This window comes from Asparagus officinalis, chromosome 7, assembly GCF_001876935.1.
Source record: "Asparagus officinalis chromosome 7, Aspof.V1, whole genome shotgun sequence".
In the NCBI taxonomy this organism is placed as follows: Eukaryota; Viridiplantae; Streptophyta; class Magnoliopsida; order Asparagales; family Asparagaceae; genus Asparagus; species Asparagus officinalis.
In genome coordinates this window covers 66,902,027-66,927,052 of record NC_033800.1, presented here as the reverse complement: position 1 = coordinate 66,927,052, position 25,026 = coordinate 66,902,027, and the positions used below count along the sequence as shown (strand labels likewise).

Below are 25,026 nucleotides of genomic sequence, written 5' to 3'. Positions count from 1 at the left end.
CTCATTCGCGAGGATATGAAGCTGAGAAGGAAGCCCTACACAAAAAGGAGAAATTCGTCAAAAGCCTTAATGAGGAAATAAATGATATTTCTCAGTTGCTCAAAAGCCTTAATGAGGAAATAAATGATATTTCTCAGTTGCTTAATTTATACCTCCTTCCCCTTGAGTCGCTGGGGGTAGTGGAGGTGTAACGGCTGTGGATGTATCGGCTGGTGTGGCTGGTCTCACAACCGGCTCAACAGGATTAGTCTCGACAAAAGCTCTTATCGAACACAAAACAGAATGCCCAAATGCATTACATTATATCTGCATTAGTCAAAAATTAGCTAGTCCTATAATTAACTTAAGAAGAGGCACGCACCTTCAAAAGAACCATCCTCGGGATTCTTAGGGAGTGTAGACTCAAGAAACATATCCTCAGACATCTGGTCATACATGAAGTGGAGCATAGGAGTGTCCACAAGCAAACCTTCCCCGTCGAAATCTTCGGTCGGGAAATCTGACACGAGAAAATATAAACACGGCGAAGGAAGAATGAAGATACTATGACCAAGGAAATGACTTACCTCCTACGGGTGCGTCAGCCTCTTCACTCCCAAAGTCCATGTTTGCCTTCTGCAATTTATCTAAAAGAGCAAGAAGCATAGAGACGATTAGGGAATGCACAAATTTTGGATCGTTCAACTTCTTCGTGTGTCATCTAAAAGATATATTGTCAATGGTATATGTACCTGGACTCGCTGAATCGGGTCCTACATTGATAGCCTCCCTAACGTCGATAGCTTCTACAGGCTTCTCTACCTGGTACGGTGAGTCAGGCTCACCAGAAGATACAAAATCATGAGGAATGGGATTGGGACACATCTCGCCTTCCTCGCGCTCTCCTGCATAGAATGGAAAAGCATGAGCCTGAAATTCTAAACGATCAAGAGAATGGTCTATAGAATAGATGTTACCTCCATCTCTAGCAGAATCGTCACTAGCCAAATCCATGTCAGATGCTCGCGGATCTGCACGCGGCTTGCGAACTAGTTTCTTCCGCCTAGCAGCTGGAGCAACAGTTGAAGGTCTTGCCCGAGTAAAAGGACGGAATTCTTCTTCACTGTCAGTCGCTGTCCCTGAAACATCAGATAGTGGTCAGGACTAACAATTCTGAAATGCAGAGGGAGAAGATAGGTGACTAACCTCGCTTGAAATCTTCCTTGTAGTCTTCAGGATCTCCGCCTGAGGCCTCTCCAACAGAACTGAAGGCCTTATTTCCTTCTGCGTCAATTCGGCAGGTCTTGCCCCGCGCCCTCTGTGACCAGGCACAGTCCTGAATCACACGAGAATCAACCTGAGAAGCTTCCTCGGCCACTAGTTCTTCAATCGGCTTCACGGGGACAGTTTTATTAGCTGCTAACAACCACCTGCAGCTTAAGAAGGTGAGATTCAACTGCCACTCAGCACTCAGGAGACTAAACTTAGCACCAGTGCAGCCCGTCACGGTCCACAACCATGCACGAAGACCATCCACCAAACCTCCATGAGTCCGAAGCTACTGACGTGGATTCCCGACATAAAGCTGATCATAACCAAACTGGCGGGCGAATCGGCAAGGTAGATATGGCTCTATAAAATACTGATTCCCCACCCAGAAGGTCAGATAGCCCGGCCTAATGTTCACTAGCCAATTAAAGCAGCCGATATCTAAATAAGTTCGATACTCCCTCGGCTTTTCCTCATTAATCAGACACTCGCCATATCGGCTGGAGAACTGCGGAAAGCAAGTGGAGAATGCCCAGCACTTGTGGACCTGTAGCTTCCTTCTGATGTCAGGGAATCCTCGGCCCTCCCACTTGCCATTCTTAAGCAACTGTAGTAGGGGAACAGAGTGGTCTGTGGCGTTCGGTACCGACATCATATCAGAACGATGAAGGACGAACCAAGCCATCAAATAAGTATATGGAAGCTCCACCTTAATGGTAGGAATCTGAGTCGGTGATTCACTTTCTTTCCGTGTAAAAGCACTAGAAATCTATCGAAGCCCTCGATGAATGTTAGCCACCATCACTGGAAGAAGCGAAAGTTCCTTTTTGTAGGCAAGTTGAACAGCTGGGTAGAGCACTTCCAATGGCAAAGCATCACCAGACTGATACGGGACCACACATTTCTTTAACTAGATGGCAAGGTAACCGGCAAGAAGGGTCATCGGCCGAATCGGTGCGGTCGCATGCCATAAGAATGATTTAAACTTGGTCCCTACAGGAAAGCCACTCTCAGGACTGCTAATGGTATAGGAATGAGCGTCAATCTTCTTCAATAGATTATTAACCCCTGAAGGAGTGAGTGGTGCCAGCTCACAAATAGCCTCGCCAGAATTGCTCTCTAGATTTCTGAACAAATAAGACGCGAACTGCTTTAGGCTCACATTTGATTTAGTCCTCTTCGCTAAAGGCTTAGACTGCGCCAAAGCAATATGATAGTGACATGTGAGATCCTATAAAGTCTCATAGCGGTCGGGCGTACGGTCCTTCAGCTGACTCAATTCATGGTTGGAAGGAAAGTACTCCTGATATAACATCTGACCCATGGGCAAACCAAAAATTTTGTGCATCTCATGGAGAGCCAAGCCCAACTCCCCGTGCCTAGTCAGAAAAGTGCTCGAATCCGGGTTATAGAGCTCGCACAAAGCGAAGAAATGTTTCGCGCTGACGGGCAAGCCATACATGGAGGCACGAATAGCTGCATATAGACCACAAGCGTGCAACTCCTCGCTCCATCGGCTTAAGACGTATTTCGTCATGCAAGTCCACCAAAGCTTGTCTAGAGAATGGACCCAGCCATAAAATCTATGACGCGTCGCAAGCACCTCCCGTCCTAAGTCAGCGAGGCAATTCCTCAAAGTAGAGGCAGAGGCAAGAAACTCGTTACGTGGCGGTGCATCTAGTCCCAGTACTCCAGGACGCAATCCAATGATGTGATTCCTGCTCGAACCAGGAGCTGCCTGATGAGTGATATAGCCATAGTGAACGCTCTCATGCTCCTCCATCAAGCGCCACGACATCTCCCGTTTAGCAGCCTGACGCCTAAGCTCAGTCAACGAGCGGTGTCGAGAAATCTTCGGCAAATATATGAAACCACCGCTATTCTTATGAAGCCACATCTCGGCATTAATGAACACTGCATCAGGATCTCTGACAGAATCATCAAATAAAAAGTCGGTCTTCCTGAGAGACTGAACAGAACTGACATCCTTCACGAAAGGCGCATCTGTAATCAACTGTTGAAGAGCTCGATGTCCACCTTCCTTCACCACTTGGGCAACCTCTGTCGACGTGCCCGGAACAAACTGAGAAGTAAGTGTAATGGGTGAAAAATCATCAGACGTCGAATAATACTCGTCACGACGTCCGTTCACCGCATGAGATGAAAATGCTCCGGAAGGATACTCCACTGAAAACAAGCAATTAAACGTTTGTTAATTCCAGTTATAAAAGGAAATTGAACTCATCTTACAAATGGGTAAGATAGAGTCGTTGCCTTATAAAGGGTGAGACGATTTGGCCACATTGTGCATTCATAAGATAGGGTATATCGACAATATATCCCTGCATTATAAGGCACAATGCAGCGTCAAAACGCCCCCTTTATTTTGAGATATGGTTTTGACCAAGCAAAACCTATCTTTAAAGCGTCGATCCTCACCAAGGAGAATCAAGGCTCTTCCCGATTGCCTCACCAAGGAGAACAACGTGGGAAAAAAGGACTAATTTGCAAATTTCCAGGAAAAAGAGGACTAATTTGTAAATTTCCAAATATGCCAAAAATAGCTCACCAGCATACGAAGGAAGCACGCCATCAGCCGATGCAGCAGGGGAGCGACCTCTCGGGACACGCGACATGATGATCTGCAAAATAAATTAGGGGATCAGATCCAGAAAAAAAAAATTTCCCTATTTATTGCAATTCTACCCCCCTGAAAGACGAGCTCGAGGCGTCAAATCATAATCCTAACCCTCACATGCGATCCCACAAGTTCATAAATTGAATTAAGCATGAAATATGTTAAAATTATGGAGGATATACCTGAAAGAAAGCTCGGGGATCCGACAAAAAAGCAAATCTTGAAAAGAGGCTCGAACCACGTGCTCGAGGGGCCTGAGAGAAATTTTTTATATGGAGATTTTTGAGGGATTTTTTAGTCTAAGATCCAAAGGAAGGCTAGATCTAAGACAAATATGAGGATTTGAGGGAGAAAGGATGCACGAGGGAAGAGAAAATCCAAAAAAGGGGAGGAATAGTGGCCGGCCCTAGAGAGGAGGAAAAGAAAGGAAAAAGAACCCCTTTTATAATGTGAACCAGCCCTGAACCAGACCGGACCAGGTTGAACCAGACCAGACCAGTCCAAATCAGTTCAAAAGAGGCTGAACCAGGCCAAACCAGACTGAACCAGACCAGACCAGGATGAACCAGTCTGAACCAGTCTTGAACCAGTTCTGAACCAGTTCTGAACCAGGTTGAACCAGCCTTGAACCAGGTTGAACCAGTCCTGAACCAGTTTGAACCAGACTTGAACCAGAATTCAAGAGCATCAAAACAACTTCAAATCGACCGATGGTTCAGTCCTTTGTTTATTCTTTCCTCTCCCACACATTCGGAAGGGTCGGAAGATTTTTTGAGCCTAATTACTGCCTTTTTTGGGTCATTATTAGGCCGGTTCGGCTCATTCGGACATGAAACTACTCCGAAAAGTATACGAGTATAAACTGCTTCTTAATACTCCAATAAGGTATACGAATATAAACTATTCCCTATTTTTGGTTGAGAAGTTTCTGGAGAATATTTTTTTAAAAATATTCTTAAGGATAACTCAACAACACTACACCGGATAACGCGTCGTAAATAAAGACTCAACGCCAACAATCGAGGGTCAGTTCTATGTTGAACCAACAAACACGAGCTAAAGATCAGAAAATCAGGAATCGACTTCAAGTCCAAAATTCTGACAATGGTCAGACAATAAATGCAGCACCGGAACCCTTACAGACATTCGACAAAGCACCGAATAGCCTGAAGGATTGAAGGAATCAAGAACAGAAGTCATTCCAAGGTCCCGTTACACCGACTGAAGGTTGGGACAATCATATCCAAAGTATTCCAGACTCTTCTATAAAAGAACGAGGCTGAAATACTTTGGAGGGGGTATCTGTAGGCATATAAAACTGCTCATAGGTCCCTCAACACAGCTCAGCACGGTGATTCAACAAACCAACGAACCATCGGGCGACATATCCAAACACGAGCGTCAGTCCACAACGCCAAAGCCACGTGACATGCAACGAAGCGGATTAACGAGGCGACGAGGTTAACAAATCGCACGCGAGCAACGGAATGCATCCATTCGCGTGAGGAATCAAGCCAACGGTTCGGAGAGTCAACGAGTCATCCAACCATAGAACGGATTCGAACTCAAACACCAAGGCGGATTTACTGCCAAATCGGGATCCGGACACCAAATCAGAGTCCAGATCAACAGTAAAAACCATAAAACCGGACAACGGACAACACGGCACAATACCTGGAGGACTCGGCCAAAACCGAGCCACCTCTAGGTGGCTCGGCCAAAACCGAGCCACCAAGAGGTGGNACACCTCTAGGGTGCGGGGGGGGGGAGCCACCAATTGGTGGCCGGCCAGATCTGTGCCAAGGCATAGATCTGAGTGCCTATAAATAGGACTTGAGGGCTCATTTGTGAAGGGTTGGAATTTTTGACGACGAAGCTCTGCTGGATTGAAGGCTCAAAACTTAAAAAGATTGAAGCTTTGGAACTTTGAAGACTTGTTCTTTCAGATCCGGTGCTCAGCGATCGTCCACGTCAAATAAGGCAGGAGTTCGAGAGCGATCAGATCTAAAATCTACGCAGTTACCCTCCGGATCAAAGCTTGGCCTTTGATCCCGAGAAGGCTACTATTTCCTTGGTGAAATAGTACCCCCCGGCTGTTATTTCCTTCATGAGATAACACCCGCTATACTGTGTAGATCCGACCGGATCTAGATCACGCGGTAGTCCACGGATTAACCCCGGCGCAGGCGAAGAACCCACAAAAGCGAGTGACCGCAAAATAGGAGCTCGCGATTCGTTCAAGAAAAGTTGTAATTTTTATTTCTTTTTTGATCTCGTTGTAACCGGATCTTAAAAAAGACCGGATCTTTGTAACCGATGGAATCAATGAAGAAAGCAATTTTTCCCGCGAACAAAAAGCAAGTGAAAGGTTGAGTTAAACTCTTAATGAATCCAAGACCCATGAGGCAGGATGCTTACTTGCTCGCATCCTTATTAGGATTCACCTATATTTGTGTAGTTGTGAGGCCGCGACTATGGGATCAGGGCTACTCCCTAGTAACACACATGAAAGATACCTGCGTAAGTTTGATAATAGCGCAACCCGCTTATAATTCTACAAAACTGTACTATGTGTGCTTTCTGTAGAAATCTGATAAATAGGACTGGTTCAAGGCGTAGTCTACCAAGCTCTCACGGATCTATACAACTGTCACTAAGTGAAGGTTCAAACCGAAAGGTACCTACACCTATTACATAGTATAAGGGAACCGGCAATCTTATTTATTTGTTTTTAAGTTCTTATTTTACTGTTATTTCGGAATTATTTTAAGTTTTAAGTTATGTGGGGGATTGTTGGAGTTATAATAAGTGTAACTTAAAACTTGACATTGTAGTGAGAAAGTTTAGTCCCACATAGAAAATGGAATAAGAGGGAAGAGTGTTTATAAGCCTTTCCCTTCTCTCCTATGCCTAGAAGTAAATAAATATTATGCTCCACACCACACACGCGCGCGCCGGCCGGGCCGGCTTGGGCTTGGGTCGGGTGGCGTGGCGTGCACACACGGCCTGCCACGCGCGCGCCGGCCGGGCCGGCTTGGGCTTGGGTCGGGTGGCGTGGCGTGCACACACGGCCTGCGGACACGAATGCAGCTCCGGATTGAGGGGCTCTTAACCTGCTATATTTTGTTTTTCACTAATTGGAATAATTAAAACAAAATGAATATGATGCATATTAAAAACGTGATTAATGTTTTGTAACGTCTAGCATTAAACTGCGGATTAATATTTTGTACCGGCTAGCATTAAACTACGGATTAATATTTTGTAACGGCTAGCATTAACATGATTAATATTTTGAAACGGCTAGCGGGATTTGTGGGCTAATGGTCGCAGTTTACAACCTATATAAATCCGTGTATCTGCGAGGGTTAAGATAATGTGAAAAAACAAACAACAGTTCTCTTCTATTTTATGTTCCATTTCTTTCAAAATTTGCTACTGTTCTTTGCTGGTTCCCTGAAAGTGACGAAGAATTCTTAAAATCTTCTTGAAGCTCATGCCGACGATAAAAAGGTCGTCTGACCAAGGGCCGTTGTATCTCCGAGACATTTTGCCACGTAGCCATGTACGAGAGGGGGCAATTAGATTCTTGGGACAGTGCATTGCACGCCTCGACCATCAGGCCGTATTTCTAACTTTTATTTATTTTCGTTTGATTCAGTTTCATTTCTGGGTTATAATATTTATATGATATTATCTGATTTAATAATCAACTATTTAAAACTTAATTCGTGTTAATCTTTGTCTAAACAGTTATTATTTCCAACACATAGGAGTATGTGCAAGTGTGCGCATGTACATATGTATATTAGGTTGTTATCTGTGTGATTGCAAAATAAAATTAATATTCATCTGTTAACTGTGTTTTTATTTTAATTTATTTCAGGCGATCCCGAACCTGGAGCTTGGGCTCAGTTTGCCTCCACAGAGCAAGGATGGTCTCTTGATTTAAGACATTGCAAATTTTAGCTGATATTTATCGTTCTTTGGGATGCAGCATATAAGCTTAAACACGTAGCCAGAAGGAGAAAAGGCTCTAAAAATGATATCTATTATTCCTAGGCATTTGAAATAAAGCATATCGCTAAACATTCTTCTTGTTTTTTTTTTTTGTCTGCTGTCTGAAATTTCCATAAGTGGATTAGCTTACGTTGGAGGGAATACGATTGCCTATAGTTTTTCGGCAAACTCAAAATAAGCAGCGAAAATAAAATATACAAAAAATAAAAAGCAAACCAACACAGGAATACACGAGATTTGTATAGTGGTTCAGATCAAAATCATACGTCCACTTTTTCTTCTCGCGAAGGTCCTTCTTCACTATGACCAGAGTTCACCTAAATCACAACCTAATTTGGTAGGCGTCAAAGACCACGCCCTGGAATCTACCAAAAACCAGTCGTCTAACTTAACTCTTCACAATGACCAAAAGAAATCTAGCTAGTCAGAAAAAAACCTAGCCTTAGCTAGCCAAACCCTCAATTAACCTGGCATGAGTACGCCAACCCTTAATTGCCCTGCCTCGAGTATGCCGTTAAACTTATAAGTTTGAAATACAATCAACCCAAAATAAATAAAGAACAAAGGATAATCTTAAAGCCCTTTCTCAAACTATTCTCCAAATCAATGTAGATGAATATTCGTGAGGAAGTGGTGCAACATTGTGGGCGTAGGGCACTCTTCTCTCAATCAAACTCGATGAAAAGCGCACTAAGAAGAAGTTGAACAAGGCTCAGGGGATTAGATCAACTCTCTCTTTCAAACCCTAGAAAAAGATTCTTCTTTCAAATGTGATCTCTAACTCTTCTTACATAGGCCTTGATAGAATAGGAATTAAATACTCCAATTAGAGTTCCAATAGGAGATCAAATCAATCAACAAACGGTTGAGGATAATCTTAAAGCCCTTTCTCAAACTATTCTCCAAATAAATGTAGATGAATATTCGTGAGGAAGCGGTGCAACATTGTGGGCGTAGGGCACTCTTCTCTTAATCAAACTCGATGAAAAGCGCACTAAGAAGAAGTTGAACAAGGCTCAGGGGATTAGATCAACTCTCTCTTTCAAACCCTAGAAAAAGATTCTTCTTTCAAATGTGATCTCTAACTCTTCTTACATAGGCCTTGATAGAATAGGAATTAAATACTCCAATTAGAGTTCCAATAGGAGATCAAATCAATCAACAAACGGTTGAGAATAAATCTGAAAATCTACCATCATGCATCATAACCATCGATGGTGGGTCACGATCACCGATGGTCCATTGATGATCATCGATGGTTGACTGTAGTCCATCGATTATGCAAATTTTAGTTTCTAGATTTTTTTTGATTGTTGACTGCAGTTCATCCATGGTCCTTGCGATTATTAATGATCAACTGTAGATCATCGATGGTCCGATTTTTTGTTTTTATTTTCTACGATTCTTTCCTATAGTCCATCGATAACTTGTTTGACCATTGATGGTGCCTTTTGACCACTGATGGTTTAAAGGCTAAAATCAACATCTGTGTTGACTTCTCCATCATTTTGAACCGCAAGTTTTTCGTATCTATTTATACTTGAAATGTATCATCTCACAAACACATTAGTAGTAAATGAGAGTTTGTTATTAATCAAACAAGAGATATTGCATCAAAAATGTTCTGCACGAACAATGTTCTAACAATCTCCCCCTTTTGATAATAACAAAACTCGAAAGAATGTAAAACATAGTGAGATATATATTCGGTACACATAACATACGTTATGCAAAAAAATATATGATATGCACAAATATGCATACATGAAAATATACAAGTATCCAGAAACTCTCCTTGAAAGTGTGACGCCCCTGGGTTCACACAAGGCTGCAGTCTAAGGTGAAACCAAGAATATCAAACCTGCTATGCACCACACCGTGTAATAACATGTTTCACCATCACAATTAACATCTATCTAGTAGAATCAACAACTGGTGTAGGCACAAAACAGGTAAGAGATAATACAAGGAATACTGATGAAATGATAATAGTCACATAAACATCTCATCATCCAACAACACAGAAATACATAGTCAAGATCTGAGTAGATAAAGTGAAATACTCAACAAGTCTTAAATAAAAATATCTGACGATAAGGAGATAAGGCTCACAGCCTTTACAACTTCTAGAATAATACCCTCAAATGTCTAACCTCACTACAGTGGAGCCCAAAGAAAATAATACATAACTAGAAAGTAAAGCTGAACACTAATGTGGTCTGCTATCAACCTGCGGCTCTCCGTGCTCCTGGCTCGTGACCTGAAAGGGGGAGGGACAACGAGCGTCAAAGCACTATCGAGTAACATCACAACCAACCCCAAGGGAAAATGGCTCGTCGTACAAGAAAATACAGATAATATATATATGAGTAACATCACAACCAACCCCAAGGGAAAATGGCTCGTCGTACAAGAAAATACAGATAATATATATATAATAGATCTAAAATCATTGATCCTACTAAAGAGGGTTTTAGTATTTAGAAATTTACAACACGAGCATAGGTACGTCGAGCGAAATAATCCAAACAAGGAAACCCTCATGTATATACCTTGTATCTCAAATTGTAAATCTCTAAACACCAAACCCGAGGTTCTAGTACAGAAACAATAAATCAATAAATACAGCTAATCTCAGAACAAATTACAGTGTCATACCATAGCTAACATGAATGTCATATTATTACTTGCATAAGTGTCATGTCAACATCATGTCGTGAACTTCTGTGAAGAAGTCATATGCAGGGTTAAGAACTATGTCCAAATCAGGAACTATTTATGTCGTAGTTTTCCAAACTCATAGATTAAGTCGCAAATGTCCAACACGAGGACTTGAATGAATCTATAGTCCAACACGAGGACTTCTATGGATTATAGTCCAACACGAGGACTTCTATGGATTATAGTCCAACACGAGGATTGTGAACTGGTGAAAATATCACTGGGATACATAGTGAGATCTACCTATATCAATTCACAGTCAAATCAGTGTATATATCCATAATTGGTACCCTCAGGTCATCTATCGTGCCTGGGTACATAGTAAGACTAAATACCAACGTCAGATAGTCCAGCCAAACTCTCAAACATGGGTAAAACACTCAAAAAAATACCCAGAATAGGAAAATCACATCAGACAGTGTGGCGGTCGACCGTACCGGTCGACCGCACGCTGACACGCATCTGGCGGTCGACCGGAAGAACGTCGCGGTCGACCGAAATAATTGGCGGTCGACCGAAATAACGTCGCGGTCGACCGAAGCCTCAAAACGAGCTCAGTGGTCGACCGCATCGGTCGACCGCCGAGCGGACAGAAACCCAAATCTGGGTTTCTGTCAGCTCGAAACCTGAAACAAAATTTTGTTATTCTACGCTAACAAGGGTTTTAATGATTCAAAGAAAAATGCTGAAGATAAACAACGAATCCAAAGTCTGAAAACAACATTTTCATTGTTTTAAATCCACAAGAAACAAACCAAAAACGTTCTTAATGACTGTAAAAATGATATAACTCTTGTTTAGGAAATTTTTAGATCTAGATCTCTTTAACAGAATAAGTTGGTGAGTTTTTAAAATAGATAAAGTCCCAAATCCATATTCTATGCCATAATACTCTATTAGCTATTCAAAAATACAAATTTGGCTCCATAAAAACCAATAAAAACTCAGTTCTTGCCATGAAAACGAAAGGGGTGGGGGTTGGGCGAGAAATTACTCGCCTTTGGGTGTTGACGAAAGCCCTAAATCTGCAGGAGGTTGATCCTCTTCGCTGAAATCCCACAGATCTGCTGACAATCCTCTAAACTGCTCCCAGATCACCAAAAGAGAGGATTAGGGTTTCAGGGAAGAGAAAGGGGGCTAGGGTTTTGATTTCAGAACCCAAAGAGGCTCTCTCGTGAACAGTAGCATATATACCCACTTACAAACCCGACCCGAAACCCAAAAGACCCGAAACAAAACTGTAAAAGAAAACGAAGCCTGGAACTCTCTGTACGCTGGTCGGTCGACCGCACCGGTCGACCGCCACGGTCGACCGCGTCGGTCGACCGCTCAGCAAAAAATGCTTTATGTAGGCATTTCACCTGCTGGCCAAATACCACTCGATATCTCTCACTTGTAAACACCTGCTGGGTCCCCAAACATTGATAAACATATATATCTTATATATATATGGTTATTCATCACCAAAAGAAAGGTTTATTACTATTTATTCACACAGATTCATTATAAAATTTCGGGGTTTTACATTCTCCCCCCCCCTTAAAAGAAATTCGTCCTCGAAATTCGGAAATTATACGAATATCAAAATATGAACTACTAGATAACATATAGAGATATTTACACTTAACGATTTAAAATGACAATATTCTCGTTTAAATCCTAATCTATTGGAACTAGTACATCGGGCGAAAAATCCAAACAAGGAACCCCCCCATATATATACCATGTGTTCCAATAGATTAAGAATTAAGCGTGCATATTCCCATCTTAGTGTTAAATATAAACATAGACAAAAAATATAACATAAAGCAACATATATAACATAATAAGAATTAATTCACCTGCTCAACCATGTGTGGGTAGTCGCGACGCACGTCCTCTTCGCGCTCCCAAGAAATTTCCTCAATGCCTCCTCGGTTCCACTAAACTTTCACTAAGGGAATCACCTTATTCCTGAGTCTCTTGTCCTCTTTGGCAAGAATACGAACCGGAATCTCGACAGTAGTCAAATCCTCCTGAAGCTCAATCTCTGGTGCATCCAATACTCGATGCTGCTCCTCATCATGCAAGTGTTTCTTGAGCATAAAAACATGAAATACATTGTGTATACTAGACATCGATGCTGGAAGATCTAGTCTGTATGACGCAGCTCCAATGCGCTCTAAAATCTGAAATGGTCCAATGAATCTCGGTGCAAGCTTCCCCCGTCGTCCGAAACATTGTACGCCCTTCATAGGCGATACCTTCAGCATGACTGAGTCTCCAACCTGAAACTCCAAGGGTCTTCGTCTCTTATCGGCATAGCTCTTCTACCGACTCTGAGCTGCTAGAATTCTCTCTCTGATCAAGGCTATTTTCTCGGTAGTCTGCCTCACTAGCTCTGGCCCAAGCATCAAGCTGTCCTCTGGCTCGGCCCAACATATCGGCGATCTACAGGGCCTCCCGTATAATGCTTCATACGGGGCCATACCGATCGTCGCTTGATAACTATTGTTATAAGCAAACTCTACCAGTGGAATATGATCCTCCCAGCTGCCTTGGAAGTCAATGACACATGCCCGCAACATGTCCTCCAACACCTGATTCACCCTCTCCGTCTGACCATCCGTCTGGGGGTGGAATACACTGCTATAAGATAGCCTGCTGCCAAATGAGTCCTGAAAGCTTCTCCAAAAATATGAAGTGAAAACCGATCCTCGATCCGATACGATCATGTCCGGAACCCCGTGAAGTCGAACTATCTCACGAATGAAGATCCTCGCATAAGCCTCGGCTGTATAAGTAGTCCTCACTGGGATAAAATGTGCTGACTTCGTCAACCGGTCTACTATCACCCAAACAGAATCATTCCCCTTCTTCGACTTCGGCAACCCCACAATAAAATCCATAGAAATGTCTGCCCACTTCCACTCTGGGATGGGTAAAGGCTGAAGTGTCCCTGCCGGTCTCTGATGCTCTGCCTTCACCTGCTGACAGGTAAAACATCTAGCCACATAGTCTGCAATCTCTCTACGCATACCGCTCCACCAGAAATGTCTCTTCAAATCCTTGTACATCTTGGTGGTTCCTGGATGCACTGTGTACCGAGTATGGTGTGCCTCATCAAATAACTCCCTCTTCAGCTCTGTGCTGGCTGGTATAACCAATCTACCCTTCATCCGTAGACCTCCATCAGCTCCGATGGTCCAATCAGTCTTAGGCTCTTTGGAAATCTCCTCCTTACGTATTTGAATCCAAGAGTCTTCCAACTGAGCTCTGACAACTCTGTCACTCCAAGATGGTTGTACTGTCACAGCTCCCAAAAATGCACTGTCTCCTCCAATCTCGGGTCTAATATCAAATTGGCTAAGAGTGATAAGATCCCGATGCAATGAACAACTCAAAGCTGAAATCTGATGTCGACGCTTCCTGCTTAATGCATCTGCTACGACGTTCGCCTTCCCCGGATGATACTGGATCGCGAACTCGTAGTCCTTAATGAACTCAATCCATCTCCTCTGTCTCTGGTTGAGTTCCTTTTGGGAAAAAAGGTACTTCAGACTTTGATGGTCTGTGAATAACTCAAACTGCACTCCATACAAGTAGTGTCTCCATGACTTCAGTGCAAACACCACTGCTGCTAACTCCAAGTCATGAGTGGGGTAGTTCTGCTCATGCACCCTCAACTGCCGTGAGATATAGGCCACTACCCTCTGAGTCTGCATCAATACGCCTCCTAAGCCTGCCAATGATGTATCTGTATACACAACAAATGTCCTATCGCTGCTCGGAATAGTCAACACCGGCGCTGTAGTCAACTTAGTCTTCAGAATATCAAAGGCCTTCTGGCACTCCATGCTCCATATGAACTGTACACCCTTCTTCGTAAGGTGTGTAATAGGCGTCGAAATCTTCGAGAAGTCCTGAATGAACTTCCTATAATATCCAGCTAAGCCCAAAAAGCTATGAATCTCTGTCACCATCTTCGGTGGCTCCTAATCAAGGACTGCCGTGACCTTAGTCGGGTCCACTGCTATACCCTCTCGACTGATGACATGGCCAAGAAATCTAACTTCTGAAAGCCAAAACTCGCACTTGCTGAATTTAGCATATAGCTGATGCTCCTGAAGAGTCCTCAATGCTATCCGTAGATGCTCCTCATGATCCGCCTCCGACCTCGAGTAAATGAGAATATCATCGATGAAAACGATCACAAACTGATCTAAGAAGGGACGGAACACCCGGTTCATCAAGTCCATGAATACCGCGGGTGCATTGGTCAACCCAAATGGCATGACCAAGAACTCGAAAGAACCATATCGAGTAAGAAAGGCGGTCTTGGGAATATCCATCTCCCGAACCCGCAACTGATGATAGCCAGAACGAAGATCAATCTTCGAAAAGTACTGCGCTCCCTGCAACTGGTCAAACAAGTCATCAATCCTAGGTAGTGGGTACCTATTCCGGATAGTGACCTTGTTCAACTCTCTATAATCTATGCATAATCTCATACTACCATCCTTCTTCTTCACGAAGAGGACCGGCGCGCCCCACGGAGAATGACTCCGGCGAATAAAACCCTGGGCTAATAACTCGTCCAACTGGGTCTGAAGCTCTCTCATCTCAGCTGGTGCCATACGATAGGGTGCGCGGGATATTGGTGCTGTGCCAGGCTGCAATTCGATACAAAACTCCACCTCTCTCACCGGAGGCAATCCAGGTATGTCCTGAAAGACATCCTCGGACCCGTCAGACGCTTGCAACTTGACTGTCTTCGCAAAGCAGTCAATACTAATATGTTAGGAAGACAACCAATCCATACCAAGGATGACATCGAACTCGGACATATGCAGCACTATCAAATCCACTATGAACTCCGACTCGTCTAGACTGACGGTACACCTCCTACAAACGCTCACCAGAAGCGATACCTCACCTAAAGGGGTGGAGACAGATAGAGGGGTGTCTAGAGGCTGAGCTACGAGCTGGAGTCTAGTCATAAATGCATGCGAGATGAATGAATGCGAAGCTCCCGAATCGAAAAGAATACGGGCGGGAAGAGAGTTCACAAAGAACGTACCCTCCACCACAGCTCCGCTGGCGCCATGATCACGAGGAACTACCGCATAAACCCTGCCTGTGGTAATCTGTCCCTGGGAAACATCCTGAACTGCCCGAATCTGTCCCTCAGTCCTCTGAGCTGCTGGCGGTGCCTCAAGCCTGTTCTGCTGGCCCTGACCTCTGCCTTGCTGGCACTGCTGCTGCTGCTGGTTCGGACCTTTGCCTTGCTGGGCACCTGCTGGTGTGCTGCGGCACTCTGATGCCTTATGTCCGACCTTGTGACAGTTAAAACAGGATCCCTGGAACTTACGCTGCTGATGTGCTCTCTGCTCCTGCTGGGGTCCCCTTTTATAAGGGCCCTGATGCTGCTGCTGATGTCCAGAAAAACCTCTCTTGTTCTTGCCCTTGTCCCCACTCTGTCCGGTCTTGGCCTTCCCTTCCTTGTCTTTCTGGAACATAGAGGTCTCAATCTCCTGAGAAGTGGCAGCCTCAGCTACCTCCCTGACTAAATAAAATCTCCTCGACACAAGATACCGTCGGAGATTAGGGCGAAGCCCAGCCAAGAACATCTGAGCCTGACGCTCTCCTGTCTGCCACATGCCTGTGAAATGTAACAGCTCCATGAACCGGCTCTCAAAATCAGCCACTGACATGTCCCCCTAAGTCAATCGGGACAACTCAAGCTCCTTCCCAGTCCGTGCTGCAGAAGAAACATACTGGCCATCGAAGAAGTACATGAAGTCCTCCCATGTGAGGGTCAGCCTCTGCTCTGGAGTGAACTGGAGTCGGTACCACCTCCCGGCATCTCCCTTCAGACTGTAGGATCTCCAGGCTGTAGGATGCCAGTCTCTGCTTCTGGACTGAATCTACACTGAGTATATCGAGAATGTTGCTCACATCCTCCTTCCACTTATGGGCTGCAAGAGGGTCTGGTGACCACTGGAACTCTAGTGCCCTCATCTTCTGATACCTCTCCACTATACGGAGCCAAGCCTCCTGCTCTGTGGTCCTATCTGGGACTGCTAGAGGAATGGCTGCAGGCGCGACCTCTGGAGGTCTCTCTCTGACAGGAACAGCAGGTATCCTCGGCTGCTGAGCTACCGGTGGTGAAGATGTCCGTGGTGTTATATGAGTAGTCACCAACTCCTCAATGGCTGTCATCCGGGCAATGAGAGGAGCCATGATGTCCACCAAATACTGAGGAGCTGCCTGGGTAGCTCTCCTGGTACGAGGTCTACCACGCCCTTCCATCTCTCTGCTCATAAAAAAATAAGAGTTTATGAGCCAAAAATAGACTTCTATAAATAGCGTATCACAATACAATCTTCACAACATATAGTATTTGCACAAATACTTTAAACTTATACAAAAAAAATAGTTGTCATAAAAAAAAATTCTCAAATTTTGAGATATACGTATATATCGTCCTCACTCATACTAGGAAATCCTTACGGACTCTATACATGAATCCTAGGAAACTCTATCCTAGCTCCATGACTCGACACAGGATGATCCTAAGGATACTGGAACTAGATCTCTGATACCAACTGTGACGCCCCTGGGTTCACACAAGGCTGCAGTCCAAGGTGAAACCAAGAATGTTAAACCTGCTATGCACCACACCGTGCAATAACATGTTTCACCATCACAATTAACATCTATCTAGTAGAATCAACAACTAGTGTAGGCACAAAACAGGTAAGAGATAATACAAGGAATACTGATGAAATGATAATAGTCACATAAACATCTCATCATCCAACAACACAGAAATACATAGTCAAGATCTGAGTAGATAAACTGAAATGCTCAACAAGTCTCAAATACAAATATCTGACGATAAGGAGATATGGCTCACAGCCTTTACAACTTCTAGAATAATACCCTCAAATGTCTAACCTCACTACAGTGGAGCCCAAAGAAAATAATACATAACTAGAAAGTAAAGCTGAACACTAATGTGGTCCGCTATCAACCTGCGGCTCTCCGTGCTCCTGGCTCGTGACCTGAAAGGGGGAGGGACAACGAGCGTCAAAGCGCTAGCGAGTAACATCACAACTAACCCCAAGGGAAAAGGGCTCGTCGTACAAGAAAATACAGATAATATATATATAATAGATCTAAAACCATTGATCCTACTAAAGAGGGTTTTAGTATTTAGAAATTTACAACACGAGCATAGGTACGTCGAGCGAAATAATCCAAACAAGGAAACCCTCATGTATATACCTTGTATCTCAAATTGTAAATCTCTAAACACCAAACCCGATGTTCTAGTACAGAAACAATAAATCAAGAAATACAGCTAATCTCAGAACAAATTACAGTGTCATACCATAGCTAACATGAATGTCATATTATTACTTGCATAAGTGTCATGTCAACATCATGTCGTGAACTTCTGTGAAGAAGTCATATGCAGGGTTAAGAACTATGTCCAAATCAGGAACTATTTATGTCGTAGTTTTCCAAACTCATAGATTAAGTGGCAAATGTCCAACACGAGGACTGGAATGAATTTATAGTCCAACACGAGGACTTCTATGGATTATAGTCCAACACGAGGACTATGAACTGGTGAAAATATCACTAGGATACATAGTGAGATCTACCTATATCAATTCACAGTCAAATCAGTGAATATATCCATAATTGATACCCTCAGGTCATCTATCGTGCCTGGGTACATAGTAAGACTAAATACAAATGTCAGATAGTCCAGTCAAACTCTCAAACATGAGTGAAATATTCAAAATACACAAACAGGATATGTACAAACAGATAACACGGCGGTCGACCGCACCGGTCGACCGCACTCTGATATGCAACTGGCGGTCGACCGGAAGAACGTCGCGGTCGACCAAAATAATTGGCGGTCGACCGAAATAACGTCGTCGTCGATCGAAATAACGTCGCGGTTGACCGAAGCCTCAAAACGAGCTCAGCGGTCGACCGTGTCGGTCGACCGCCAAGCGGACAGAAACCCAAATCTGGGTTTCTGTCAGCTCGAAACCTGAAACAAAAATTTGTTATTCTAAACTAACAAGGGTTTTAATGATTCAAAGAAAAATGCCGAAGATAAACAACGAATCCAAAGTCTGAAAACTACCTTTTCATTGTTTTAAATCCACAAGAAACAAACCAAAAACGTTCTTAATGACTGTAAAAATGATATAACTCTTGTTTAGGAAATTTTAAGATGTAGATCTCTTTAACAGAATAAGTTGATGAGTTTTTAAAACAGATAAAGTCCCAAATCCATATTTTATGCCATAATACTCTATTAGCTATTCAAAAATACAAATTTGGCTCCATAAAAACCAATAAAAACTCAGTTCTTGCCATGAAAATTAAAGGGTGGGGCTTGGGCGAGAAATTACTCGCCTTTGGGTGTTGACGAAAGCCCTAAATCTGCAGGAGGTTGATCCTCTTCGCTGAAATCCCACAGATCTGCTGACAATCCTCTAAACTGTTCCCAGATCACCAAAAGAGAGGATTAGGGTTTCAGGGAAGAGAAAGGGGGCTAGGGTTTTGATTTCAGAACCCAAAGAGGCTCTCTCGTGAACAGTAGCATATATACCCACTTACAAACCCGACCCGAAACCCAAAAGACCCGAAACAGAACCGTAAAAGAAAGCGAAGCCTGAAACTCTCTGTACGCTGGTCGGTCGACCGCACTGGTCGACCGCCACGGTCGACCGCGTCGGTCGACCGCTCAGCACAAAAATGCCTTCTGTAGGCATTTCACCTGCTAGCCAAATACCACTCGATATCTCTCACTTGTAAACACCTGCTGGGTCCCCAAACATTGATAAACATATATATATTATATATATATGGTTATTCATCACCAAAAGAAAGGTTTATTACTATTTATTCACACAGATTCATTATAAAATTTTGGGGTTTTACAGAAAGTAAGCAAACTCCCCCTGAAACAAGAAACTCATAATAAAAAAATTGCAAATCCATCATTAGAAAATCATGAAACTCATGAAAATTTTCAAATTTCACCCTTTTCTCCCCCTTTTTTTTTGTTAGTAAAAGAAATACACCTAGGATATGCAATATACTTGAAAATTTTAATACAAGTTATCCAAAGGTAAAAGAAAGAGAAATACATATGGTTTATAGGAAATTGCATGAGAGATACATATATAATATCAAAAAAAGTAAATCACGATGATAAGTCATATTAAATTTCACATACAAACTATAAAGATATCAATAAAAATATGTAAAAACAACAATTAAAGTAAATTAAAGTAATTATATTAGTTCATAAAATAAATTCAGATATATCTTATCTATTTGATCTTCTTCTTTTGTTCCACAAGTTAAATTATCTCAACATTTAGAAAAGGTCCAAAATCTCGATCTGTCACCTCAACAATATAGAAATTTTTAAGAAGAACAATGATAGTGTTTGGAAGGCGACCTACATCATCTTTAAATATTGAAAATATTTAGCATAGGAGTGGGATGGAAACCCTTGAGATTTTACATAATCATATCCACGAGTATGGGTCTTTGACTATCTTTTAGCAAATATACTCAAATTTTACCGTGGATTTATAGAGTGTGGATCTTTGATAATGTTTTTCATGTATACAGTCTTTTTGCTTAATATTTTATAACACATATGTACTTTCTACATGTATAGAAAATTTTGGCATTGTATTCAAGTATAGGTTGAGCTCAAAACTATTTGATATATCTAAAACACTTCATGTACAACATATAAAAATGTTTATTCTTACTTTTACAATACTAAACATGATAAGATAATACTAAGGTGTGAAAAGTAATATGAAACATATTGTGAACCATCATGTCTTTCAATTAAACATGTATAATTATGTGTGCACATATAATATAAATAGATGTGAAAAATATGTGAACTAATATGATAAACTCATGCATATATACCAACAGAAGACCATATATGAATATTTCATGTAAATGCATATTCATAGGCATGTTCAAGTTTTTTATATTTTTTTAAAAGAATTAAAAATAAAGAAAAAGAAATTTTTATTTTGTTTTTGATTTTTCATAAGAAAACAAAAGGAAAGAAAGATAAATTTTTATTTTATTTTCAATATATAAAATGACCAAAAATCAAGAAAAATCAAATAAAAAACCAAAAATCAAGCAAAACAAAATAAATATGTACATACAACAGATCAGGGGAGCATACATAGAAGTACTAACTAAACAGATATGCAGTGAAATCAAATAAAAGTTAGTACTTGTTAGTGTATCTCATGCATCATCTGAATATAAATAACAAGTAAGGGTTATAAAATATAACTAACACTTACCATTATGAGAAGATAATATAAGAGGGTTATAAAATATAACTAACACTTACCATTATGAGAAGATAATATAAGATATATATCAAATTTGTATCTTCTCATATCCATGCAAACTAAGGATTGGATTTTGATAATATGAACTTGTAAGCAATTACCTTGTGTTTCCTCAATCGTCGATCGACCTGCAAACCTAAAGAAAAATAGACAAGTGTGGCCTAAGTTTTCACATAAGTCTACGTTAGTTAGCAATAAGACCTTTTGGTATCCAAATCTATTTGACTGTTTTGATTTATATCTCACACAGCAGCTTATAGAAACATGTCAAAATTTTTCATATAATGAGCATATAGAATGATAAGTTCCATTGAGAATAAAATCAAAACAACCAAAACTATTACCCTTTACAAAAGAAGATTGGAACTTTTTATATTTTCTAGAATATGAATAACCAAGTTTAATTTTGGCTTTTTATAAATCATTGATTGGATAGGACCATGTTAAGACCTTTTGAGCCCAATGAAAAATTCTTCACAGCCTTTTTCAAATTACTATTTTAAACTTTAATTGTTCATTTTCGGCAACAAAGTAGTGCATTGAGTTTTAAACTTTATTTATTTAGAAGATAGCTCACAAAATAACTTATTTACCTTAGTGACAAGTGTTAGACCCTAGAGGGGGGTGATTAGGGTCTTATGCTAATCTAATCCGATTGTATGCCAATTAAAACTTATTAATAAATTATTCTTGTAAGATATATATACAATATGTTATGAGCAAGAATATACAATATGAACAAAGAGATATATCCTAGCAAAGATATGAGCAAGAATATACAATATGAACAAAGAGATATATCCTAGCAAAGAGGTATATGATGAAATATATACAAGGATATATAAATTAACACAAGGGCAAAGAGATATATCCTAGCAAAGAGGTATATGATGAAATATATACAAGGATATATAAATTAACACAAGGGTAAACAATCTAAACTAAAGATACAATTATAATAGGGTAATATAAACAATGCAAACACATAATATGATCGCGAAGTTCGGACCTTCTGTCCTACGTCTCTGCTCCCCACTCCCGGGGAGAAACCCACTATCACAACCGGGTTTTCTTCTTTCACCCGAATAACGTTTACACCTCACACTCGATTTTCTAGTTAACCGAAAACTTTACAATCAACACTCTTGTAATCGCACTCTACACCCTCTCAAGTGTTGGTCACGGACGTGTCTTCTTCAAGTGTTAGGAATTACAACCTCTCTCTAAGTATGTTACCTACCCCACTCCTCTTGGGAAGATCCCCGACTCACACCACAAACTTCTCTCGGTGTACAAGTATATTACAAAGTGAATCTCACAAATAGGCTCACAAAACAACAAATGATTTGTTCTCTATAATAGATAAGAACACAATTAAGCTCACTCTCAATGTCACAAACCCACAACCCAAATTATACTATGAATGTAAATACAATAAGGTCAAGTGGGTGTGTGTAAACAATGAGTGAAATTAAATCAACTAAACTCAAATATAAATACTAGCTTAATAGAATGATAATCAAACAATATAAAAGTAAAGCTAGATTGAGTTTAGAAAACTTCTCCAATAAATGATAAGAGTGAGAGAGAGATGATTTGAAGCTCAAACACCAAGTGATGATCTCTTCTAGCTCTTGTGAAATTGATTTCATAAAATTAAACTCTCAATTGCTTAAAAGCTTTTAAAACAAACTTAAACCAAACATAAATCCTTGTTTATTTTTTTTTAAAACTTGTTTAAAACACTCTCATTATTGGGTGGGAGAGGTAAATGCAATGGGGTATTTATAACAACCCAAGACATCAGCCAAAACCCCAAGGAAATGACCAAAAACCCAAATAAAAACAGAATCTGGAAATAGCCGTTACTGTGCAACGGTCGGATTTATAAATCGACTTGCATTCGACTTAGTACAAGTCAACTTGCATTCGACTTATAGTAAGTCGACTTGAAAGTTCACATAAGTTGACTTGCGGATGAAATTAAACACACAGAAAACAACTCATAAGTCGACTTGTAAAGTTCATAAGTCAACTTGGTCTAAGTCGACTTAACAGTTCGTATAAGTCGACTTGGCAGAAAGATTTTGCACATTTCAAAGCATTTCATAAGTCGACTTGTTAACCCTGATAAGTCGACTTATAAACGTGCACATGCACTGTTCATGCTGAAATCTGTTTTTGAAAGTGCTTTTAATAATAGCAAATAAATTCTAAAAAATGTAAAACTTTGGATAATGATTATAGACATGATAATACACATGCTACAAATACTGATTTTCAAAAAGGACCTCCCAAATAAGAAACATCATCATTTTGTAAAATAATCCAAAACATAAAAATGTAAACACATGAGCTTTGATATTTTAGCTTAACCATGTTTTGAAACATTACAAATGATTTTATAGACTTAGTAAAAGATGTATATGATTGTTATTAAGTCCATAAACTAAGAAAACAATATTTTCATAAAATTGCATATTTTGCAAACATTTCAAAAGTAAATATGATTTCATTGAACTAAATAAAATTGATATTGATGAAATCATATATATGCATGTAAGTATGAAACAAAAATATGTATTCTAATTATATTCAATTGTTTCATATTAGAACTTGAAAACTATCAAACCAAAACATATATGTATATATATACTAGTTGGATTGCACGTGCAATACACATGGTAAATTTTTTTAATATTATTTTAAATTATAATTTTATTTAGAGAAAGATTTTGTATAAATTTATTAAATGTAAACAATATAGCCAACATATGAACAACCTAATGAACTTTTTTGAAGTTAATTTGTATGTTAAAAAATATAATAATAGAACCTTATCATTACTCCTATCATTAAATAAACCTATTCATGATTATTATATTAAAATTTGATGATTATATCAAAGACAATGTAAATTATTTGACTTAAAATAAACACAAATGAATTTTCACAAATGAATTTTCTATTATTCATCTAAAAGTAAAAAGATAGTAAAGAAACAACCTTGAAAAATTGTGGCCTTTTAGTTAAAAGATCCAAAGTTAAATATATTAAAAAATTATGGCCTTTCAATATATTAAAATTTGTAATTTTCCTAGCCCTTCAGTATTCTATGGCTTATGACATTGAAGTTTAATATATGTTGATAATATCCTATTGAATATTTATTTGAACATAGAGTTTTAAGCTTATTAACCCAAACTGTTGTATTATTGAACATCCGAATTGAATTGCTCTATTGGTTGCAATCAACATAATTCATGAATGCTTTGATATTATTGAACATCCGAATTGAATTGCTCTATTGGTTGCAATCAACATAATTCATGAATGCTTTGATTGATTATCCTATGCATTTAGCGGCTGACATCAAATTCTATAGTGTGTGATCTCAAGTCTATTAAAATTTGAAATCCAAACTGTTCATTATGATGTGCAGGTCCAAAAAATATGTTTTATGAAATCTATAGACTTGGACATTACTATTTTAGGATTTAAACATTATATAGTACAATTATTCTTTTATTTTTAAGGTTTGTTAGCTCTATCCTTAAAAATATATCAGAGAATAGACATGTAAAACCCCAAAATTTGAATACTTTATGATAAATAATAATAAATATGTTATACATTTATAAATAATATATTATGATGTTTGAGTATGCTAGGAACTGATTTGAGATTAATTCAATGTATATATATATATATGTGAGTACAAATACACAAATCATGCACAAATGCCAAGAGTGAGAATCTGGGAATTTTGACCAGTTGAGAGTTTTTATGTTTCTCTCACTGATTCATTAAGAATCTGGAAAAGTGTATAAAATCAAAGTTGTAGGTCTCTTCAAGAGATTTCCAACAAATCTTATATCACCTTGTTCAGAGGTCGTATGAGAAAGTTATAGCCACAATACCGAAGAGAATGTTCCTAGTCAGACTGAATTTCCAGTTCGGGTTTCGGGTTTCGGGTTTGCTGCT

General features: G+C 40.2%; 1 protein-coding gene across 1 annotated transcript in view; it reads left to right on the top strand.

The window, feature by feature from the left end:
* LOC109847276 (nuclear factor 7, brain-like) overlaps positions 2,163-25,026 on the top strand; it is a 75,529-nt gene continuing 52,665 nt past the window's right edge. Inside the window, exon 1 of the mRNA XM_020416515.1 lies at positions 2,163-2,170. Within this exon, the coding sequence (XP_020272104.1) occupies positions 2,163-2,170 (8 nt within the window). The remainder of the gene's footprint in view (positions 2,171-25,026) is intronic.